This window comes from Homalodisca vitripennis, chromosome 1 (genome assembly GCF_021130785.1).
Source record: "Homalodisca vitripennis isolate AUS2020 chromosome 1, UT_GWSS_2.1, whole genome shotgun sequence".
Classification (NCBI taxonomy): Eukaryota; Metazoa; Arthropoda; class Insecta; order Hemiptera; family Cicadellidae; genus Homalodisca; species Homalodisca vitripennis.
In genome coordinates this window covers 158,729,749-158,754,775 of record NC_060207.1, presented here as the reverse complement: position 1 = coordinate 158,754,775, position 25,027 = coordinate 158,729,749, and the positions used below count along the sequence as shown (strand labels likewise).

The following is a 25,027-nucleotide window of genomic DNA, read 5'->3' as shown; positions in this document are numbered from 1 at the left end:
GACCTCTTGTGGAGTAGCTGAAAGTGGTTACAAAAGAGTTCTGACATCCCAAATGACGGTTTTAACACAGGCTTGTTATTATATAATAATTAATATTATGGCTGTTTACATTCTATAGTGGTAGGCTGGCACCTAGTGACAGAATATATAATCACAGCAATGCTACCAATTTTCCTGTTGTTTTTTCGTGCCAATTCCTACATAGGTTATTATCAGTTATTGCCCTGGAGTGAAGATTGAAGTACGACCATTTCATGAATACTGTGATTATCTGAACAAAAGTAATCTTATTAGAGTAAATGCAGCCAAAACCCCCAAATGCGCAGCTTCACATTATAGACTTTCGAATAAACATCATCATATAAACATATGAAACACAAGTTGCACTGAGATAAGAGGCTGCAGCTGTCCTGCGTCCAGCTAGTGGAGCCAAGCAGCCTTTACGCTTGTCAGGTCACCATTTCCCGCAGCCTCTACCAGCAAGGGAAAATGGATGAAGAAAACTAAAACACTGCTTTGTGTTCTCAAATACAATACGTAGTGAGCATAAATAAAAAATACTACTAATGAGTGCACTAAATGTGAATTCTTTATATGTACGAGTGTTCACAAAAATTATCATACTTTGGCAAAATTCTAAAAAAACAAAATGTACAGTTTTAACACCATATTTAAAACAATGCACTATCTTGAACTTTTATCATTTTTCAATAAATTTTTAATAAATACAACAAAAATTGTTCTTTACTCTCTGGAGTCCATTAATGATAATTTTGCTTATTCTACTAGACTCTGACGAGATTGACAGTTATAGGCTTTAGTACTCCTCAACAGGTTAATAGTAAGTAAATAATTGGTAATCAATGTTTTCTTTCATCATGAATTACAACATTTTGAAACAAATAAAATTCCCCTCTAGGGCGAAAGTTGGTTACCGTTCTTAACCCTTTGCACTCCTCAGTCCCTAAGAGGTGGACATGGTGCTTTACCTGTTGCACTCTGTGAATTCTCGGCGCAGCTGTGTCCGTACACTCCTCAGTCCACTTCTTATGGCCCAAGGTCATGTTCTCTACTACACTGAATATAGATGGTGCCAGATGTCTGTTCCACTCTGACATGTTATTCACAATCACAACAACAGGTGATTTTAAAGGGGCATTTTAAAAGGACAAATTTTAAATGATCTTTTTATGCTAAAGCGTTGCTTTCATTTTTTTCTTATTAATTATTTAATATATTTTGCATGGATTTAAAAATCAAAGTCTTAGATATATTTCTTTAAAGGTAAAAAGCAAAATTACTACAAGCAAATCCACAGATATAAGTAGTTAATTCTAAGGCAAATTTTAATATATATATAGGTGTTTGAAAAGTCTGGGTACGGCTTAATATTTTACAAACCATAGCAGATAACATCTATAAACTTTGCACAGTGTCATATGGCTATGTAAACTATTTTTCCTTGCTATTACCATGACATGCCAACCATGGGGGGACGACCCACAGAAGAAAACATGGAAACCTTAAATTATTTAGAACTACGTCATCAAACTGTGACAAAATATCTGAACGAAAATAACATACAAGCAAAAACAAGAATCTCATTGGTTGTCACAACAACGATAGCTCACTGGAAGGTAATTGTTTGGGTTTGTTTAAATAGTCATGAGTCACCCAGCTGATAATTGCCAGCTGAGTTTCAGCGGGCAATCATCTTACAAAACAGACTTCAAAAATATTATTTCATATTTATTACTGCTGTTTTACATTAAATAAGTGGCATAAAAATTAATAAAACTATTTAAAAATATTTCATTCATCTATAGTCTAGTCATCAATAGAAAGGGTTATTTTATTTTGTATTTTAAGAAACAGATAAATAACATTTCCCCCAAAAAATTGTACAATCTTGTTGATTACATAGTTTAGAATCAGCCAAGATATGGCAGAACATTATATATATAACATAATTATTTACAAAAAATGTAATATAGTTAAATGTCACTGTCCATAAGAGGTGGCCAGAGGAGTTTAGGAGCATTTTAGCATCGGCCACTACATATGGACAGAGGAGTGCAACGACACGGCTCACAACAAAATATTCAGAGTTGTAGAGGATATGACCTTGGGCCATAAGAGGTGGCCAGAGGAGTGCAAATCACAAGTACTGTCATGCGGACGGGGAGTGCAAAGGGTTAAAACAGGATTATAAAAACCAGAAGGGGCAACAAGTTATCTGTCATTCAAGAGTGATTAAAAAAATCCATATTTATACTAAAACTTTAATTTTTTTACTCTGTGCTAAACAGCAGTTTGTAACAGGTCAAATTACGACATTTGAATATTCGCGGGGAATTGGCAGACTGTGACGTCAATGAATCGGCAGACTGTGACGTCAGTGAATCACATGTTGTCGGAATTGAAACTTATTTAACTAATAACGAAGAAATTTATTGAACTTTATACGGGAAAAGATTTGATTAATTAAAATGAAGTAAACATAACCAAAATTCGTGTTTTTACAAAAACACTAAATAGAATTACGCAGAAAAGCCAATTGTGGTATGAATGACTTGTATATTGATGACGTCATAAAAGCACATGTTGCTAAAAATTTAAATAAAAAGCTTTGAAAAAATAATAAAAAGAAAATAGAAAGACTTAAATTGATTAATTATAGTAAACGTGATAAATTTCGACAATTATAAGAAAAGAATCAAATTATATTTATTCGTGAAGACGCTGATTTGAACGAGAGAGGGATGAGTATTGTTTTGAGTCGGTATCCGTATTTTTATACGGAGATACGGTCTTCTCTCACCAGACTTGAAGCAAGGAGGTTGTGTTGATTCTCCTGGGATAGTAGTGATCTGTTGTGCAGGGGTGCCCAACCTTTTTTACCCAAGGGCCACATTGTATGGCCAGGGCGGGCCAACATCCCAGGGGATTTTTGAAACCCCAAACAAAACGTATTGCCCGGGGTTTTGTTCCAGAAATCTTGTGCAAAATATGAGTTTTAAGGTTATTTGGCCCTTGTTTCCTGATTATTGTAATTTCTTATTATTTATTAGTTGTTTAGGTAAAGGTTTATAATATATTATGTTTTTAGGTTCTTTTAGTAGAAATAAATATAAACCCAGACTTTTGGATGTTTGCTCTAATTCTGAGGGAACAATAAAAAGTCACCAATAAATTGAATACATTTATTTTAATTAATCCTACTAGGATACTAGGACATACAAATTACGTGGCGAGTGGTGACCATGAGTTGGGTAGGGGTTACGTCGCCGCACCGCGCGCTGTGCCGTGCTTTACGCGCGCTCTATTCGGCAGCCATCACCGTAGTCAGTGAAATCTGTCTGCAACTACTTTTACTTCTTTCAACACTCATACTCCACCAAATGAACACGGCTCGTTCTACGTGAAATCGGCTGGACTGCTTGGTTCTCAAAATTTGTATTTATTTAATATTTCAAATGCTTGTAAACAAATTTGGTTGTTTTGGCAACAAGGCGGGCCACATAAAACTGACTCACGGGCCGGATTCGGCCCGCGGGCCGTAGGTTGGGCAGCCCTGGTATAGTGTATTGAAATTTAATCAAGGATGGGGATATTGTTTTAGACTTTCAACACTTAGAGTGCTAATCCCGTAATTTTACGGAACGGCGAAACTTCCAAAGAATGCTAATCCCGTAGTTTTACGTGGTTGTCATTTCAATTGGTATTATATTACATTGTCCGTATTTAAACGGTTTTTGCCTACTCTACAATGTTATTTGGGTTTTTAGTAACACAATTCACCGCTAGAAAAGCGTCAGATGTATTGTATGAGCTTAATGACAAAGCAACTTCGGTCGCGTTGTTTACGTGCCGCTGACGTGACGTTCGTTGCAGCCGGCAGTCGATGTCGCAATAATGGCTTCTCGCAGCTTGAACGACGTTGCGATCAGTGATGTATTAAATGAAGATAAGTTTTATTGGTGTAGATAGTATTTTTGAACGATTCTGACATTGATCCTGATTTTAATGGAAGAAGATTAGACACATATACTTCAGGTAAGAATAAGTAAGTCTATCTATCACATAAACATCAGTCTAAAAGTTTGGTTATGTTATTGTTTTCGTGAATCAAACTATAATTTGTATTATAATAAATTAACTTTATTCAACTAATATCTATTCTTATGAAAAAAAATGAAAATATATTCATATTTTACATAGTATATTATTATGTTACAGATGCTGAAAACATTGCTGACAGCGAAAGTGATGCCGAGGCATCAATATGACGAGGCATCAATATGACGGCATAGTTTTTTGTCAAAAAAAACTACAAAACATAAAAACATGATTTGTATTATTCAAAGGACAGTTTTATATTTGTAAATGGGTCATTGTAAATAATTGTATATATGCTTAGTTTAGTAAGTTAGATAAAAAAACTGTCTCAAAAAATAATTTTTTTCCAAAAATATATGTTTAAAAAAAAGCATTTTTTATGTGTAGTTTTTTTAAAAAACCACTAACAATCTCACGTTAAAAGAAAGACGAAAGTAAGCTGAATTAAGGCATGTAAGTATTTTTCTCATACCTTAAATACTTTTTTTTAAAATAAATTTTTGAAAACCACCAAAAACGCCCAGCATTCTACAGAGTTACATGTCATTAGGGCCAGCACTCAAAGTGTTAAATTATCAAAGCATTGCAAGGTGAGTGAAATTATAATATTGTTGAGAGTGTGACATTTAATAAATTAATCTCGTGGTCACTTGGTTTGACTTTCTTTGAATATCCCTTTTATAAAAAGTGTGATGGAGTGATATTAAATTTTGTAATCATTACTTAACATATTTTGGAACCCTGACATACACACAGACTTGTCTCTGGCGATAACACCAGAGACGTTCAAATTTAATAAGTTTTGAGTAGTACCAAGGGAATACAGCTAGCATTGGGCAAGATGGCGACCGATACCATGATGAGCAACATGGTACAACAACGTGCCACTGGTGACAAAAGGCGTACAACTACATGGTGATCAACAACTCTAAAGAACCGACTATCAATAAATTGACACAACCACGTCGAGGGCATCCGCAGCAAATTGACGCAGTCAAGGTAAAGGGCTTTCAGCAAATTATCGCAACCAATGTGGGGTGACACACAGCAAATTGGCGCTATAACCTGGGACACTCATCAAAATGACGCTGCCAACGAGGGCCTACAACAAATTGACGCTGCCAAAGTGGGCTCTCATCAAATTGGTGCACCAACTGGAGGGCTCCAACTTCCACAACTAATTTAAGTAGGTTAGTGTAGCATATTTTAGACTAAGTGAAAATCACTGTTTTTATGTAATTGTATTTTCAGGTGTGTGTCTAGAAAAGTATGACAAATTATTGTTAGTCTATAAGTTTGATAACTTTGAACAACCTAGTTTATAATATAAATTGGTAAAATTTTCCTGGTAGGCTAGTAAAACAAATATTAGGCCTAAAATTAATAATAGAAATTTTCAAATTAAACATAGGCTACAAAATGGAAGGCGAACAAAATAATGAAGGGCCCGCACCAATATTTAGACCAGTAGAAATAGATCTTCATAGCTCAGGAGATACAGGGTTTTTAGGTTGGTCATCCCCTAATACAGTAGTAGAACATGAGGTGTCGACAACAGATGACAGAAATTCATTAGAGAATGAGGTTAGCAGAGTCAGTAGTCCAGTAGGAGTTGATAGGGATGAAGGTCTTATTGCATTCATGAGGACTATGATGAATAGTCTGAATGAAAAGATGGATAAAAATAATGAGGAGTTAAAGAAAAATAATGAGGAGTTAAAGAAAAATAATGAGGAATTAAGGAAGGACTTGAATGAAAAGATGGATAAAAATAATGAGGAGTTAAAGAAAACTAATGAGGAATTAAGAAAGGACTTGAATGAAAAGATGGATAAAAATAATGAGGGATTAAGGGATCTGAATTATAAAATAGATCAGAATAATGAGGAAACTAAAAAAGGAAATTCAAAGAAGTAATGAGCAGTTAAAACGAGACATGGAACAGATGAGAGATGAGTTAAACAATAAAATAGTAGAGACAACGGAGGTTATGAGAGTAGAGATAAATAAAGACTTAAAGAACTTGGAGGAGGGGGTCAGACTTGAAATAAACGAACAAGCTGAGAAAAACAAAGGTGAGAGGAGTAAACTTAAAAGTCAGGTTTAGAGGAGAGGTTACAACGGAGATAAAGAAATTAAAAGATGAAAGAGAAGAAGATATGAGGGAAATTGAAAAAAGGTTTGTACACATTGAGGATGATAAAAAGAAAATAGATCAAAGATTAGAAAAGTTAAATAAGAGATTTAAAACAAGATTAGATGAATTAAATGGTAGGGTAGATAGGGACAGAGCTAACTTAGAAATTGACCAGGATACAGAAAATGGTAAGGCAAGTAGGGATGTAGAAAACAAGTCAGTAACGGGCAGTAGTTTAACAGGAAATAGAGGACATGGGAAATAGGGTAGAAAAATCCCTGAATAAGAGATTGGATGAAACTTTAGGTAAATTAGAAAACAAACAAACACAACTAGAGAATATGATGAGAAATCAAAGCATGGTGGGTATGAGGATAAGCCAACCAGCAAACACGGAAATATTCTTATTGGAATTTGATCCAATAAAAAATAATGTACATCCTATGGAATTTTTTGAAGCTTGTAAAAAATATATAGAGAAAAATGGAGAAGGATGGGACTTCCAGGTATTGATAATTTTAAAATATATGAAAAATGAAGCAGGAAAGTGGGGGCGACAGCATATAAATAAATGGAAAAACTTTGAACAATTTTATAGGAGTTTTTTAAAGGGAAATATTTGTCCATAGGAGAACAGAGAAAATTTGAAAAAGAACTAATGGGTAACGTACATATAGGGTTGGATTTGATAATCTAGTAACCTATGTATTGGAATTTTATAATAAAAGCCAGTATTTAGAAAACTAGAATTGACATGGGAACATTCCTAGCATATATAAGCAAACATGTTCCTAGAACCATAAGTAGTGCAATTGCTGCAGCCCAAAATGTTGAAAGATCAGAAGATCTAGAAAACCTGTTGAATCAACTTAATATACTGAATAGTGACACATATAGAAGTTATGACAGATCATTTGATATGAGAAATGAGACAACACTCAATAAAAATGTAAATCAATACAAGAATTTAGGACATAGAGATACACCATATAGAGGGACAACAAGTTAGAGGGAATATTAGAGGAAATAATTTGACTAGAGTAGGCTCATACTACAATAGGAACACATATAATAGGGAGAGAGTAGAGTTTGAGAATGATAGGAGAAGACAAAGTAATAATAGGGGTAGAGATACAATGATTATGGAAAGGAGAAAGAAAGGTATGAAAAACAACGAAACGAGACATCAGAGAGATCAATAAGAATATACAAAGGGAAGAGGAAGTATGAGAGGTAATAGATGACTAGAGGAAAACCGGATGGAAAACAAATGGGTAGGACAGGCTAGAATGAAGGAAACGATTGAGAAAAAGGAACCTAATTTTGAGGGATACCAAATGATAGGAGATTCTCAACTTAGGAGATTTGGGAAAAAATAATGAATTTAAGAGGTGAATATAGAGAGAAAGGAGGAAAGAGAATTAACTTATGCATAGGAGGTCAGACAATTGAACAGTTAACCAGAGAGCTAAACATGCAAATAATTTAGAAAAACAGCTAATAGTAATGATAGGTACAAATGATTTATTAAGGATAAAGAAGTAAAAAACATTTGTAATGATTATGACAAACTAGTAGAGGTTTTACTGGAGAAAGCTGATAAAATAATCTTGGTAACAATTCCACCCATACCAAAGTTAGGTGAGAATGACAAATATCATTTAAATAAACTTTAAAGAATAAATGAACATATAAAAAGTAAAGAAAATAATGAAAAAGTTACAGTTTTAGAAGTGGCAGAGAAGTATTATGATAACTATGATAGTACAGACTGTAATGTGAAATTATATGGAAAAGAAATATTCTATAAAGGAAAATGGTGTGAAGATTTAATACATCTGAATAAAGAGGGTCTAACAATTCTAGCAAATGAGCTTAGAAATCTGATAAGATCAGACAAGAAAAAATCCGGACTAAGACTAGGGGTGAATACAGCTTTTATAACCAGAGAATGACATCTTTGATGAATTGACCAATGAAGATAATTATAATAAAATTTCCATAAAACCAGTAGCAGAAGCACTACCTGAGATACTTGGAAGAATAAATAAAGAGGAGTATCACATGATAATAGATTCAGGAAGCCAGGCGACAATAATGTCAGAAAAGTATTATAATGAGATAAAAGAAAGAAGTGTACTTGAAATTTTAGAGCTGCCGGTAACAAATTTAAGTATAATAGGAGTAACAGGTATTAGAAGTAAAAAGATTGATAAACAGGTCATGATAGAGGTGGAAATAGAGAATAAAATATTTCAAATAAATTTTCTAGTAGTTAAAGCAGTGAACTTGGGAATAGTACTAGGATGTGACTTCTTAAGAGAACACAATGCAAAAATTGACTTTGAACATGGTAAGATAAAGTTGGAGGTAGATAAAGAAGTATTAAATGTTGAATTTACTGAATCAAACAGTGAATCAGAGGATATAGTCAATGGTATAAAGTTAATTAGGTGCAATTACATAAATACATTAGTAAGTAAAGATGAGCTGAAAAATTCTTGGAACAACATAGAATTTCTATGTAAAACGCATACAGAAAATATGAAGGACAAAGTTAATGATGAGAAGGATAAACAGGTTTTAGAAATATTAGAACATTGTGAAGTAAAGGAAAATGAAGATTTAAATAAATTAAAAAGTATACTGATGAAAAATAAAGATATTTTTTCAGATGAACCAGGTTGTATAAAGAATTATGAGGCCAAATTAAATATAACAAATGAAAAGCCATTTGTAGGAAGATCCTATCCAATACCTTATTCAAAGAGAGAAGGTGTAAGAAAGGAAATATAAAATATGTTGAAAGGAGACATAATAGAGGAGTCTGATAGTCCATATTCTAACCCATTGGTGTGTGTAGTTAAAAAGGATCTGTCATTGAGAATATGTCTAGATAGCAGGAATTTGAATCAACACATAATAACCAGATAGGGAATCACCAATAAACATAGATGATGTATTAAAAAAGTTTATAGGAGTCAAATATATGACATCATTAGATTTATCACAGGGATTTCTACAAACACAATTAAGTAAAGAGTCCAGAAAATATGTAGCGTTTGTCTTCGAAGGGAGGAATTTACAATATAAAAGACTACCATATGGTTTGAATGTTAGTACTGCGTTGTTACATTTTTTTTTTTTTTAACACATAATTTTACATAATCATGGCCCCCACCAAGTCAACATGACTTATCGGTGAGGTCCATAATGAAACCTAAAAAAAAGCAAGATACAAAATTACAGTTTCATTAATTATTTGTTTTAATCAGTTTATAGTTCATGCTTTTTCAAGAAAATGTTATATTGCTCTTTGTGTGGCTGTGGTGCTTCTATAACTCCAGATTTTTTAAATATTGGCATTTTATATAGCATTAAGGGGATAATACATACATTATTCAGAGTATAAATAGATAATAAATTATATAACTGGATATATAAACAAAATATATAAAATATTGCCCATCAACAAATAACATTCTATAAAATAGTTAAATATAAGCAACAAATCTCTAAACATTCAACAACAATAACAAAATATCAATCAATAAATAACATGAACCATCAAAACAACAACAATAACAATAAATATTTAACATTATATACACATCCTAGTTTTTAACAAAATCTGGTTGATCACAGAAGTAACGAAAATTTACCCACTCATTCACTTCATTTGTCTGTGCATGTGTGTGTGTTTAGATGTTAGTGTAGCTAGATGTAGTTTAGATGTAGTTCATGCTAAGTAGTCAGCTCAATGTGTGTCGTAGTAATCCATCTCTGCACTGCCTCACTAAAAAACCCTCTCTAAAAATTAGGTCATGACTTGACAGAATTTGTAACTACATATGTGGATGATATATTAATCACTTCAAACACATATAAGAACATTTAAAACATGTAGAAACAGGTCTTAAGTAGATTAAAAGAAGGAGGAATAACAGTCAAATTAAAAAAAAATCACAATTTTTAAGAAAAGAGATAAATTATTTAGGATACATTATTTCAGCTGAAGGAATTAAAATGGATAAAAAATAAAATTGAACAGATAGTGAATTTTAAACGACCTACAAACATAAAAGAACTACAAATGTTTAATGGATTATGTTTGTATTATGCAAAGTTTCAAAGACATTATGGCTATTTAATAGGACAGTTAAATCATTTATTGAGTAATAAAATAGAATGGAAGTGGACAGAAAAAGAGGAAAAGGCATTTGGACAAATTAAAACAGAATTTTTAAATGCAGTCATTTTAAAACATCCAGATTTTAACAAACCATTTTATTTAAATACAGATGCAAGTGACCTTAACATTAGTGGAATATTATATCAGTTAGATGAAATTAATGAGGAACAGGTGATATCATTTTATAGCAAGGCTTTAACACAAGCGCAAAAATTTTTACACGATCACAGAAAAGGAACTGTTAGCTGTAGTATTAACTTGTAAAAAATTTAGATCATATTTAATAGGACATCCCAGAGTGATAGTGAGAACAGATCATAAAGCATTGACATTCTTAAAAAGTTGTAAATTAACAAATGGTAGATTGTTGAGATGGGCTTTAGCATTACAAGAGTTTAATCTTGAAATAGAATTTGTTAAAGGGAAAGAGAACATTCCAGCAGACATACTGTCAAGGATTACACAAAAGGATAGTCAGAATTCAGTAGAAAAATACAGTATCAAGGTTTTGTACAACAAAATTGATTTAGGTTTTAAAGATAGTGAGATAAAGGAAATATTAAAGAATCTAGATAAAAAACAAGAACAGGATGAGTATTTGAGAGATATAAAAAAATATCTTAAATGACAGCGAAGGAGTTCATTATGAAAAAATAAATAAAATATTTATGGAGTATAGAGGAATAATTTTTTAAGAGAAAGGATGAAAATAGTGATGTATGGAAAGTATGTATTCCAGAAGGTATTAAAAAGGATTTAGTTAATTTTACACATTTTAAAATATGGGACATTTAGGAGGTCATAAAATATTTAATATACTTAAAGAGTATTGTATTTTTAAGAATATGGAAAGAAGTGTAAAGGAACAGTTAAAAAAAGTGTATATTGTGCCAAAAGAGTAAACATGGGAATGTAAGACAATAAGGTAGACTAATGAATATAATATCTCAGAATGTGCTAGACTTGGTGTCAATAGATTTGATAGGTCCATTACCAAAGGGAAGAGGAAATGTAACAATACATATTAACAATGGTAGATGTTTTTTCAAAATTTTGTGAAATTATATGCCATAAAGAAACCAAACAGTAGAAGTGTATTAAGTAAAGTAACCTAAAGAGTTTATACCTCAAGTAGGAAAAATGAAAGCAATAGTCCAGCGACAATGGTCCATGTTTTAATTCAAATTTGTGGAACACAACTCTTAATAACTTAGATATTAAAGTTTATCACAGTACACCTTATCACCCACAAAGTTCAATAGTGGAAAGGACAAATAAAGAAGTAAATAAAATTTGTAGGATATATTGTCATAAAAGACACACTCAATGGCCTGACATTCTGTTATTTGCTGAACATGTGTTAAAACAATTCAGTACAGGACACCATTGAAGCAATACCATATGAAGTAATGTTTGGGAAGAAGATCTGATAATTTTCTAAGTAAAATAATTAAATTTCCAATTGAATGTAAATTTAATCATTTGAATAAAATTAGAATGGTAAGGGAAAACTTAATAAGTAAGGCAGAAAAAAGGAATAAAAGACATGATGAGAAATTAAATCCAATTAAGTATAGAATAGGTGACAAAGTATTAGTAAAAAAACCATATTTTATCAAATGCATTAGATAAGAAGATTTAAAAAATATTTCTTACTTTATGAAGGACCATATGTAATCGCAGGCATTAAAAGAGAAAATGCATATGCATTAACCAGACTAGACAATAATGAATTCTTTGGCATCCGTAATGTAAGGGAACTAAAGAGATTCATAGAATAAGAGTAAGTCAGATTAGTATAGGGTTGTATAAATATTTTAGAATAAGATGTGACAAGGATAATGTAATATAGTATATAGTGTATGTAATATGTTTCCAGTAGGAGATGACAATATAAGGATATTACAATATTGTTTATCAGTAAGAATATATTTAGGATTTTTACAAGGTATTTGTGTATTATTATAACTTGTGAGTGTATAATCTAATAGAGTTTAACTTGTATTGAACATTATGTTATGTGAAATGGACACATTAAAAACATTATATTCAAAACGTATAGAGTTACATGTATTCAATTTAAAAATATTTAAAACTTTAGTACTGTTCTTATATATATATATATATAAACTATATATATATATATATATATATATATAATATATACATTAAATTGTATAAATGGCAATAGCCCTTATTTAATTTTCAATAAACATTGAATCGCAAAAAGTACTTGCTTCCGCCGGGACTCGAACTCGATGAGAGATCCGGGTTCGAGTCCCGGCGGAGCCAAGTACTTTTTGCGATTCAATGTTTATTGAAATTATATATATATATCTATATATTCATTGATATTTGTATTAATTGTAATTTGTGTAATTGATTTATATGTACATTGTAATTTGTGTAATCATTTAATATTAATTGTAATTTGTGTAGCTGATTTATATATTCATTTATATTTGTATTAATTGTAATTTTGTGTAAACATTTAAATACATTGTAATTTGTGTAATATGATTGTAAGCATTTGCTTTGATATTTTACTTTCTTTTAAATGAATACTTTTAAACAAAATTATCAAGAAATTTTAAATAATAGCTTAATTGGACTCAAAAATTTAAAAGATTTAATTGGAGGAGAAATATAAATTGATAACAAATATGTGATCAATTTATATTTGGGGGTTGTGTAACAGGTCAAATTAACGACATTTGAATATTCGCGGGGAATTGGCAGACTGTGACGTCAATGAAATCGGCAGACTGTGACGTCAGTGAATCACATGTTGTCGGAATTGAAATTTATTTAACTAATAACGAAGAAATTTATTGAACTTTATACGGGAAAAGATTTTGATTAATTAAAATGAAAGTAAACATAACCAAAATTTTGTGTTTTACAAAACACTAAATAGAATTACGCAGAAAAGCCAATTGTGGTATGAATGACTTGTATATTGATGACGTCATAAAAGCACATGTTTGCTAAAAATTTAAATAAAAAGCTTTGAAAAAATAATAAAAAGAAAAATGGAAAGACTTAAATTGATTAATTATAGTAAAACGTGATAAATTTCGACAATTATAAGAAAAGAATCAAATTATATTTATTCGTGAAGACGCTGATTTGAACGAGAGAGGGGATGAGTATTGTTTTGAGTCGGTATCCGTATTTTTATACGGAGATACGGTCTTCTCTCACCAGACTTGAAGCAAGGAGGTTGTGTTGATTCTCCTGGATAGTAGTGATCTGTTGTATATAGTGTATTGAAATTTAATCAAAGGATGGGATATTGTTTTAGACTTTTAAATTATCAAAGCATTGCAAGGTGAGTGAAATTATAAATGTGTTGAGAGTGTGACATTTAATAAATTAATCTCGTGGTCACTTGGTTTGACTTTCTCTTTGAATATCCCTTTTATAAAAAGTGTGATGGAGTGATATTAAATTTTGTAATCATTACTTAACATATTTTTGGAACCCTGACATACACACAGACTTGTCTCTGGCGATAACACCATAGAGACGTTCAAATTTAATAAGTTTTTGAGTAGTACCAAGGGAATACAGCTAGCATTGGGCAAGATGGCGACCGATACCATGATGAGCAACATGGTACAACAACGTGCCACTGGTGACAAAAGGCGTACAACTACATGGTGAGTCAACAACTCTAAAGAACCGACTATCAATAAATTGACATAACCGTCGAGGGCATCCGCAGCAAATTGACGCAGTCAAGGTAAAGGGCTTTCAGCAAATTATCGCAACCAACGTGGGGGTGACACACAGCAAATTGGCGCTATACACCTGGACAACAAACTCATCAAAATGACGCTGCCAACGAGGGCCTACAACAAATTGACGCTGCCAAAGTGGGGCTCTCATCAAATTGGCACACCAACTAGAGGGCTCCAACTTCCACAACTAATTTAAGTAGGGGAAAAGTCCAAAGGGATTTCAAAATAATTTGAGCCTTATATGTTAACTAGGAACCCTACGAAAGTCCATGTAAAACTTCAGTACTTTATACCAACAACTATATTAAATAGGTTAGATTTCTTTCTTAGATTTAGATTTCTTATTAGAATTCTTTCTGATAATAATTTCTAATTCTAACATAATTTTTGTTCTTATTTATGTTAAACCAAGTAATTGGTGTTATTGTGTAACAACATTACAGGTTAACTGACATATTAGGAGCTATGGACTTACAAGCTTTAATGAATCCACTAAAATATGATTTTTACTTAAGAGGACACACTAGGTTAACTGCTGACCGCACATCTGAGGCTAACATTTTAACATGTTGCTAAAGATTAACCCTTCCCACGCGGCAAACGGATATATCCGTTAGGCCAAATTTTGACCGAAACGCGGTAAACGGATATGTCCTTCAAAGTCTATTTTGCGTTATTTAATAAATTGTAGTTGCCGTAGAATCCGCTAGAGTTCAAGGGAGTGTTGAATACTTATTCCGAAAAGCAGATGTTACAGTTTGAACCTCATTGGCGCGTCGCAGTGGTGGGAGGGCGTGGCTTTGCCCCTCGTGGCGTGATTTAGCCTCAGTCTGCGGCGAACCATTTCACGGTAAACGGATATATCCCGGCACGGCATATTTTAGTTTTTAACACTGTTTTGCCATATTTCCTTATTTACTCTTTGTGTTCCTGTTGTATTTAGCATTATATTATCTTTTTATTTTGTTATAACTTTATTTGTTGTGTCGTTATAGGCCTATATTGTTCTATGCAATGGCGAATCCTGACGATTTTTTGTAAAATTTGAAAATTTGTTAAAAAATATAGGGGTCTGATTATTTTGTGATACTGTATTATTTTTTATTCCTAATAGCCACCACTAACTAAAAAAAATTAGAGTTGGTAAAATGTAACAAAAATTTTAAAGTTAATTACGCGTTATGAGTCAAAATTGAAAGATAAATTCCACGTGGGAAGGGTTAAAATTGCATTATTGGTAGCAACTCGTCTCAAATCTAAAAATATTTTCCACTTCAGGAATTGAAATTTTATTTATTTATTCAGTTTCTCAAGGTTAATGAATTGTTAAAAGTTCAACTATCTGTTAGCACTACCTATTTATAACTTATATTCAGTATAGATTTTCCCCCCAAAAAAACCTGAATATAAAACATAAATTATAAACCATTAGCATTAAGAGATTGTTATATTTTTAACAATTTTTTTTATTTAGACACTAAAACCTAAGTTTCTGAAGTAAAACATTCATGATTTTGAGACAAATCTCTATTTATACTGCAGTTTTAAACTATAGCCCTATCTTAAAAGCGGAGTCTCAGATGCACAGTCGGCAGCTAACTAGTAAACCCTCTTAAAGATTTCATGTAAGAATACAATTGGAACCATAGAAACCCACATGATGTCTCAACATAAACCTTACTGAGTTCTCTTGTAGGGTAAATACAGTGAAATACAAAATTTAATACATACAGGAGGAATGTTTTGGCATATATTAGAACTTTTTATTGAGGATAACTTAAACATATTACCTGAAGTTTGAAGTGGTAAATGTTTAGGACAAATTTGCCCATAACTTGTTCAGGATTGTTGAAAACTTGACTCATCAAATTGAAGTTCTTCTCACACATTGGGATTACATCACTGAACACATCCTTGCCACCAAATGTGTTCTATAAAGGAAATTAAAAATAACTGTATTTATTATGCAATAAATTTACATGTAAGTAAATAAGGCATATCAGATATAAGTAAATATGATTGTATTCTATATAAATACTTAAAAGTTCTTTAAGTAATATCTAGATTCTTATTGAAGTTAAATAAATAATAATTTGAAAATTTTTTTGTGACAGCGAGAAATATTAAATTCTTTATATAACAGGGTTTTTGCAACAGAGGAAAAAATGTCACTCGATATTATTGTATTAATTTTCCTTGTAAGAGCAGTCGATAAGACTCCTGAACCATATAAGCCTGATAATGACATTGGCAAGAGGTAAACCCAAGATATCTGCTAAAGTAGGTGCTAGCCAACTATGCCACAGCGATAGAATCAGAAGGCTTTATTCTTGAACATAGATTAAAAAATTGGTGTCAATAAACATTATAGTAATTATTAATGTACAAAAAACATGAGCACAAACAATATTTTGATAGTCATTTAAGCTGAGCAGTGAGCCAAGAATTCATTCATTGTGTAAATTGAGCTCTCCACAAGCCATTTTAACAGCATTTTCTTCAGCACCTTAACATTATGTGTCTCTGTAGAAGAGCTTTGACCCCGCATATGAAGATTTTGTTCAAACAGACCAGTTCTATGAGATGGAATAATGAAGTGTTCTGCATGTTGTGTAGGCCGTCCATGAAAAATCTTTGTTTTTAGTGTCTAAATTGCAGGATAGTGAAAAGACATCAAGCATATACAGGGATGTAACAGTCAGTATATTAAGATTCTTGTGTTTCTCTCATAGCTATCATATATCAGTAGGTTAGCTATGATTATAAAAGCTTTATTCTGTAAAACCACGATTCTTTGCAGATTTTCACAAGAACTGTCTCCCATAGGATTATACCATACTTAATACGTGACAAAAAATGTATGATAAGCCATCATTGTTGCCTCAGGAGTACTAAGGATTTCACTCTTTTGAAATCCAAAATAGCAGAGTTGAGTTGATAGCTTAATTCATAAACATGGTTATTCCATCCAAGGTGATTTAAACATGTTTTGTTGAATGAACTAGTTGACGCCTGGGAACTCCACAAACAGCATCCTTGTGTTTTTAAAAAAATTTGAGAAAGGATATTAAGCAGGCCGTTGTTGAACAAAAACATCCCGGTGTGTCTGCTTTCTAGAACTGACTTTGAATTAAAAGTAAAACATTATATAACAAATATGATGAGGCAGGTCTGATATAAATAAAACAAATAGTAGACAAGCCCATTACAAAGCCTTGGGACACTCTCCTAGGTAATGGAGCCCATGTTCCAGTTTTCATTTGACCATTTAAGGAGTGTTTAGTTACTACTATTTGTTTTTAACCACTTAAAAGCTGCAAAACCATTTTAGGATAGTGCCCTTTATGCCTAGTGAGCTCGAATTAGACAAGAGTAAATTATGGTCCACGTAATCAAATGCCTTGCTAAGGTTAAAAAAAAATACTGCTGATTGTGTTTCCTGAGCCAATGCTGTCAAATAAGTGCTCAACCAAGTCAATCAGAGTAGTAATGGTTGACTTTCCAGCAAGGAAACCATGTTGTCTGTCAGGAAGAAAGTTGTTGGAGCCAAGATGATTGAGAAGTCTGGATAAAACAATTTTCTCTATTATTTTGGAGACATTTTGGTAATATGGAGATGGGCCTGAAATTCTTGCGTTCATGTTTACTTCCTTGCTTGAGCAGATGAAAATTATTGGAAGTCTTTATTTAACCTTGAGGGAAATAAATTTGAGCCATAGAAATGTCTTGAGATAAATAAGTCTTGGTACTTACTGACTGGCTGTGCTCTATGAAAGCATCGACACACTGAGTGTAGCCCTTGAAGTGTGAGAGGATGGCAGCTATCTCCTGCATTCTGTTTACATCATACTTGCGATGGGCCTCAACAAATTCCTCTATCAGAGCCCTCTCGATCTCATCGTACTTCACTGCTATCTTCTTCTTGGCCTCTTCAAATCTTCAACAGTTTATAGTAAGAAACTTGTAACATTACAAAATAAAGTTTTACCCTAATATTAGACAAACTACTCCTGTGATTAGTCAAGTAAAGTTTAATTATTATTTATAATACATTATATATATATATATATATATATATATATATATATATATATACTGGGTGGCACAAAAAGGATGGTCGGATTTGAACTGCTTAGTACCAGTGGAAGGTGAGGAGGGGGGACCACTGCCGGCCGTCTGCAAGTCGCCTTTTTGCGCCACCCAGTATATATATATATATATAAAAATATTTCTATTACACAAACAAACACACACACACACACACACACACACACACACACGCATGCACACACATTATCAGTAGCAAAGACTTCCAAGGTTATAGATGCACTTTCACTGAGGAGTAGAAATTATATATTATTGTTAGAGAGCTACTGAACTACTGAAGCAAAATATCTGAGTGTTACTAACAAGAGTTGTGTCAGACTGATTTGTTAACCTGTTGAGTCCCGGGTTATGGCAGCACAGGGGCATCTGCTGGCCCGGGTTTTTTCTGGCACTTGGTTACTACTTTGCATTATAGTTATTTTTTGCATCTGCATAATCATATACTCATAAGTTTTATTTTTATGTTTATTTATTTCATATTATTGATATTTCTAAATTCAAATATACATATTTAAATTTATATATATATATATATATATATATATATATATATATATATATATATATATATATATATATTTTGATTCCAAGTGTAAGTTTATTTTTTATAAATTAATAAGACTAGGATAAACAAACTAGGAAAAAATCTAGGTTTGTAGATTCCTTACTTATTCCAGAATCAGCATTTATTCCAGATTTTGAGCTGTCAAATGGAAATATGTGCGGAATAAAGTTGGTATCATTCACCCAGGGATAGGTAATTGGAGGTAGCTTTCTACGTTTGGGGTTAGGCCTACATTCAGTTCCTTCATTACCAGTAAAGTCATTTCTGGGATTATAATTTTGAACTACCTCGTTTATTACCAAGTCAACACTATCCAAAGTAGGCTTATTTGGACGATTATTAGAATAAACAGTATCACCTGATGGTCCTGGTACTGGTTCATCGAGATAACCTAAATCGTGGTTGAAGTCTGCATCACGAACTAGTTCACTAAAAATAAAATCACCACTTCTTACACGACTGAAAATATCCACATCACTTTCGTCGTCACTATCAGATAGTTCACTAAACTCACTGCCCAATAATTCATTAATATCTTGATCAAACAACTCATGCTTACGCGAAGCCATAATTATTGTGTACAAACAACAGCAACCGGCTGAAACGCCTCGACGTTTAGAGTAAAAACAGGCTGCCAAGTATCGTAGCGCGAAACAAAATATACCTCACGAGAAAGCCAGTGTTCTCCCGAGTAACCCGGTATATTGAACGTCATTTAATTTAGCGAATTGAGTTGAAGAAAACGCAAAAATAAAACGCTCTGCGCGCGGCCGCAACAGTACGGCAACGGGCCACGACTGCACACTTGCCTCAGTCGCAACTGTGCGGCTACGGGATCCAACAGGTTAAGGGATATAATTCAATAAACATCATTGACAGTAAATATACAGTGAACTGTATTGAATGATATTGTACTCACTTTCCTGGGGGTAGTTCCTGAGCAATCAAATGTAGTTTTTGTATAACATCTGCTGCCTCATCAATCTGAAAATTTAAATTGTTCTATAAAACACGAGAAGTTTTGGGCATATTTATGTGTTTGCAAGTTGATTTGAAATTTGTTGTGAAAAATCATAACAATCTATTATTGTACAAAATTAAAAAGTTTATTTTGTGAGGATCAAAATCATTATTCCTCAATTCACGCTTGTATAAAGTTAGTATACCATTTCATTGTATCCATTAACACATTGGCTGCATTGTACACAACTTACTATTCAAGTTGTCCTAAAGTCAGTATATACTTGTATTGTGGTAAATGTGTTAACTTGGCAGTTAAATTAACAGCCCATTAAGTGTAGCCCAAACTGATGTCTCGTAAAACTCAGGTAGTTGTCCCCTCATCGTAGTGTAATCGGCTAAGTCACTCTGTCTCGGATTTATGCATTTAAGCCCCAACCCCTTCAATAACTGGGATTTAAATGCAATTTCCAAACACTTACAATATTTACTACCTTTAAGTTTAAATTTATGTTATTGGTTATTTAGTCTCTTTCTCATAAATGTACTGAGTAATATGTAATTTAAGCTGTGGGTTTACCTACTTAAATGTAGATTTCAGTACCTCCTCAAGTATGTCTCACTCTACATCAACATAATATAAACTTAGTTCCATATTTTGATACTGTGCTCCATTAAACGCACTAATATTTTCATAATATGATACAATACACTACAACAGCTACCATGGTACTGAAACTGGGATAAAATCCAATCTAAACAATGCCTGCTATAGTATGTGCTGTAAATAATGAAATATTAATTTAGTTCCTTATTCGGTCGAGTGATAACAGCACTTTGAGGTCACACCTGGATAAGGATTGGACTATTCGGTGTGGCCCACCGAGCTGAGGGAACTATCCCTTGTTGAAGTCCTTGACAAAGAGTTAACATTAATTATTATGTTTACATAATAGTGGAACAAATAGAAGAAATAAAATGAAAAATAAATGAGTAATACCTTTGTGTCCTAATGACTTAATCTAGTAAACCTTATCTAGATACCAACCCCAACATCAAAAGAGCTTATGGCATTTTGTTCTATACCCTCCTAGAAATAAGTTGTAAAAAGTTGCACAACCTACAGCTTTGGGTTTTTGTAGGAAGGGGTGATAAGGGGCAAAAGGCATACTTTTTAACAGTGCTTTGTTAATAGTTCAGAAAGAGACTACAAAGTTTCTTTGTTTATAGGGCTTTTGTGTTCATATATAATTACAGTGTATAGTATATTCTTATAACTCCTCACTTCTGGCTAGTTTATACTTTCCAGTTGAACCTACACTGCGTACAGCAAAAACTGATGTGTCACTTAATCTGGGAAACCTTACGGATATCCAGGAGAGGCAAATCGCTAACTACAAATGTCGAGATTCTGAGGTGCAAGGGTAGATCGATAGGTGTGGGAGATATTGTTGGAGTTGATGGGGCTCCCTAAGTAACAAAATTTCTTGCTAGCTTAGAAATAAGGGCGTGCCACCTCCGCCTGCTTTGACTAGAAAAGTTGATTCAGATTTTGCTTCTTCCTTCTTCTGAGGAGACATGACTAAGATTAATACCCTAAATTCTTCCTCATGGATCTTGACAGGAGGCGGCCCGTACCCCCAACCTTACCCATCAAGAATATCCAGTCATTCCGGAAGAAGCACAAAGGTCATTTTAGGACTATGTGCAGCTTCTAAACTTCTTGTCCTAAGATTTAAAAAAAACTTCCTATAATGTTTATTGTTCCTTATTTATTTCCCTAATGGGTGTAGGTGACAATTTAGAATATTTATGGAATTAGAAACCTCTGTTGAGCAAATTATTACTATTAAATTTTTGTCATGAGAGGGCATAAAACTTGCCAAAATGTTAGTGCTAAACACTTGAAAATGCGCCCTATAGTCTTGATTTGTTGATGTGTGAATTCTACATGTTTGGGGCACTTAAAAAAGATTTATGAGGTCACCACTTATGATGACGAGAAATGAGTGGAAATTATTATGTACAATTAGTTGCAGATACAACAAACTTAATTTTTAAATATTATGGGATGAAAAAAATTTGGTGGTGAAAAAAATGTGTCAATAAAAGAGGAGATTATGTGACCTAATAAGATTTACTCAAAACTGTATTTACTCTAGAAATAGATGATGGACAAGTCTGGTTAATAATTACTTACACTTGTATTTCTTGTTATAGGTGTCTTTATATAATTATACTATTAATGTATGTTTTACATAACTATTTGGCTGCACCTAACTACTTAAAAGCTTGCAAATATGAACCTTCCTGTGGTTTAATTTCTAACACTGTTAAGAAGCAATTAATTCACTATGATATGGTAGAAATTGGACTCGCAGCCATAAAGATGAGTTCCTCATTCTGCACAAGGCCAACGTTTGTTGTATAGACTCAGCCAGGCAGTGTGAAGCCTGGTGAAGGGAGAGTGACAGTCTGCAACACGGTCCTCCTCCCTCTACCCCTCTTGTGGTTCAACTGAGTACAGTCTGCTACACTTGATTTAAAAAGCGAATGATAGTGCCATCACTACTTTTGGCATGGACTGTAAAGAATGAAGAGGGAAGGGTGGCTTATATACTACGGTTACTGGCACCAAACAAATGCCAATAGCCAACTGCTTTATTTTCTCACCCTCAGTGTCGGTTTCCACAATTGTTGTTGATAGTGACTACACGTTGCTTCTGCAGTTTTCATTGTGTGGTTTGTGTTTATAACACTGTAAATTTCACAGAGCTTTATAGGCTTATTCACCAACAAGCCTATTGCTATAAAAACTTTAAAGTTTCAGAAGTAATGGATGTTGTTTTTAAGAAGCGAATTATATTAAGTCTCACACTCTGAAATGTCACCAATTTTAGAATTTTGTTTCAAAAATCTATTAATGTTACTTTCATCCACAAAATTATAAAATTCATGTTTTAATTTAATTTACAACATTGTTAAAGATATATTTTCATAAACAATGTTTTGTCACAAATTTAGTCCATAGTTAGGTACCCAAGCCAATGTAACTGACCTGCGTAAACTCTGCCATGACTGGGCCAGGAGAGAGGAACTCCGCAAAGTGGTTCATGAGCTTCTGAGCCTGGACAGCACGTGATCGCGGTGTGTTGACACTCTCCAACTGGTCTCCCAGGTGTATCACTTTTGTGGCCACAAAGTTTATTCTCTCGTCCAGTTCTTGGAACAGGCTAACCGTTGACTGAAACATAACACAAAGTTCCGTCACTAATATGCAATTGTAACAATAGCAAATTAATGCCAGATTGTTTTAAGATAATAATGTAATTCTAAACTGTCTTGATGCTCTATAAATATATATGTATGTGTATGTGTGTGCAGAAACCTTCTAGAAACTTAAAATAATGATGTTCACAATTTATATCATAATCAACTCACTATAATAATTAGAACTCGATTTGAGTCAGAATGCTTTGGAACAGTGTATTTGTACCTCTCTATGAAAAATATGTAGAAATGTATAAAAACACTGTTTTAACACATCATATTTTAAAATTCTACTAGAGTATTCCACACCCTTCGGACCTCCAAAAATCTAGGTTTATGTAAGAACACTAATCTGTAGAGTCCTGGTACAAACATGTCATCATTATTAGGGATGTAATTTTTCCAAACAAATCTTTAAAGTCTATTTTTGCTTTATTAAGTTGGTGCCTTTTTTGCACCAAATTATAGGAGTCATTTTCTATTACAATTAAACTTCTAGATTTTAAATTAAATAAGAGTCTCTCAGTTATCCATTATATAAAAATTTCTATGTTTACATTGTTGTGGCAGTCCCCCGAATGTTTTGATGCCTTCTATATCATCAGAGCATTAGGAAAAAAACACATTTTCCCCTCCAGTGTGGATGATAACTAGTGTCTCCCCTTCTGATATGAGAACACGTACTCCTTTATTTAACTTGTCAGACCACGATTAGGTTTTAACTGATTGGGGAAGACAGACGAGCTGGTTTCGTACGTACCAAGCAGTCCGAGCAAGAATGCCGAGCGACACTGGTCTCGCCATTTATGTTTAACCATTCTTTATTATTATGGGCTCTTCTCGTTCTTAAAGTACCTGCTAGGTATTGTTGCTATGGTCTTCACTAGTTCTTTTGCTAAGCGAAAAATGCATTTAATTTCATCTTGTTACTGGCAACACTGAATTGATCACCGGTTTGTTCAAGAGGTTTTTCATTGTTTTTTATTGTCAGCTACTATATGCGAGGTTTAAATGTGTTATTTGTTTTGATGAGAGATTGATCGTAATGATTGTAAAAATATTGCAGGATTTTGTTTATGCTTTGTTATTAGACAGTGATTACAAGTACAATTCTGATATCAGTGATAGTGATTGAAACTCAATAGTCAGTCTATTTAAATTGGAAAGGCATTTAAAAACTATTTGTAATATTAAATTATTGTATAATTCTATAAATACTATTCAAATTGAATCTTAATTTGAAATACTTTAATTTATTATAATATTACATGTTTCTTAAAGAATGTGTACTCAAGATTATTATTATGAAGACAATAAATACAAATCTACAAATTCATTGCAAATTTTAGTTCGTCTCATTCTGTTACACTTTTTGTTGTCTAGGACCCTAGGTTTAAATAACTATCAGAAAATGAAGAACAATGAAATATGACACATTATAAACTTTATCCTTACATATGGTTTCATTTCTTATTTCATTGGTATTTACAGGTAAAGGGTGTTATTTCATCAGGCTATGAAGCCCTCTCTTACAGTTACCCTGGTGACCAACGGCTTAAAGATGACTTCCAAATCATTACCATTGGCCAGGCACGTGGGCTGTTTCCAAGGACAGGATCACAATGTTCACCCATCCAAACAGCAGCCCACTCAACTTTGCTTGACTCAGTTATCTTGCGATAACTATCACATCCGTTACATTAGTAGCCATTGGTATTACTGGTAAACATAACAATAAAAATAACAACCGTGCAGAGTTAAGAATGAAAAGTTAAGATTTTTGTCTTGCTTACCTTATTCTTTTCCTGTAACTTGGAAATATCTTGCCAGTGGTTAGCCTCTTCATCATGACAAGCTTGCTCTAACTTTTCACATTTCTTCTGTTGGCGTTCTAAGAGTAACTGTAAATCCCTATAAATCACAAGTATGTTTAG

At 32.9% G+C, this 25,027-nt stretch overlaps 1 protein-coding gene across 2 annotated transcripts in view; it reads right to left on the bottom strand.

Moving 5' to 3' along the window:
* The window catches only part of LOC124375039 (exocyst complex component 5), a 74,663-nt gene that overhangs the window by 35,085 nt on the left and 14,551 nt on the right, over positions 1-25,027 (bottom strand). For both annotated transcript variants that reach the window (XM_046833172.1, XM_046833167.1), the window contains exons 3-7: positions 24,887-25,004; positions 22,882-23,067; positions 19,783-19,847; positions 17,945-18,128; positions 15,982-16,122 (exon numbers count right to left, since the gene is read on the bottom strand). In XM_046833172.1, the coding sequence (XP_046689128.1) occupies positions 15,982-16,122; positions 17,945-18,128; positions 19,783-19,847; positions 22,882-23,067; positions 24,887-25,004 (694 nt within the window). The remainder of the gene's footprint in view (positions 1-15,981; positions 16,123-17,944; positions 18,129-19,782; positions 19,848-22,881; positions 23,068-24,886; positions 25,005-25,027) is intronic.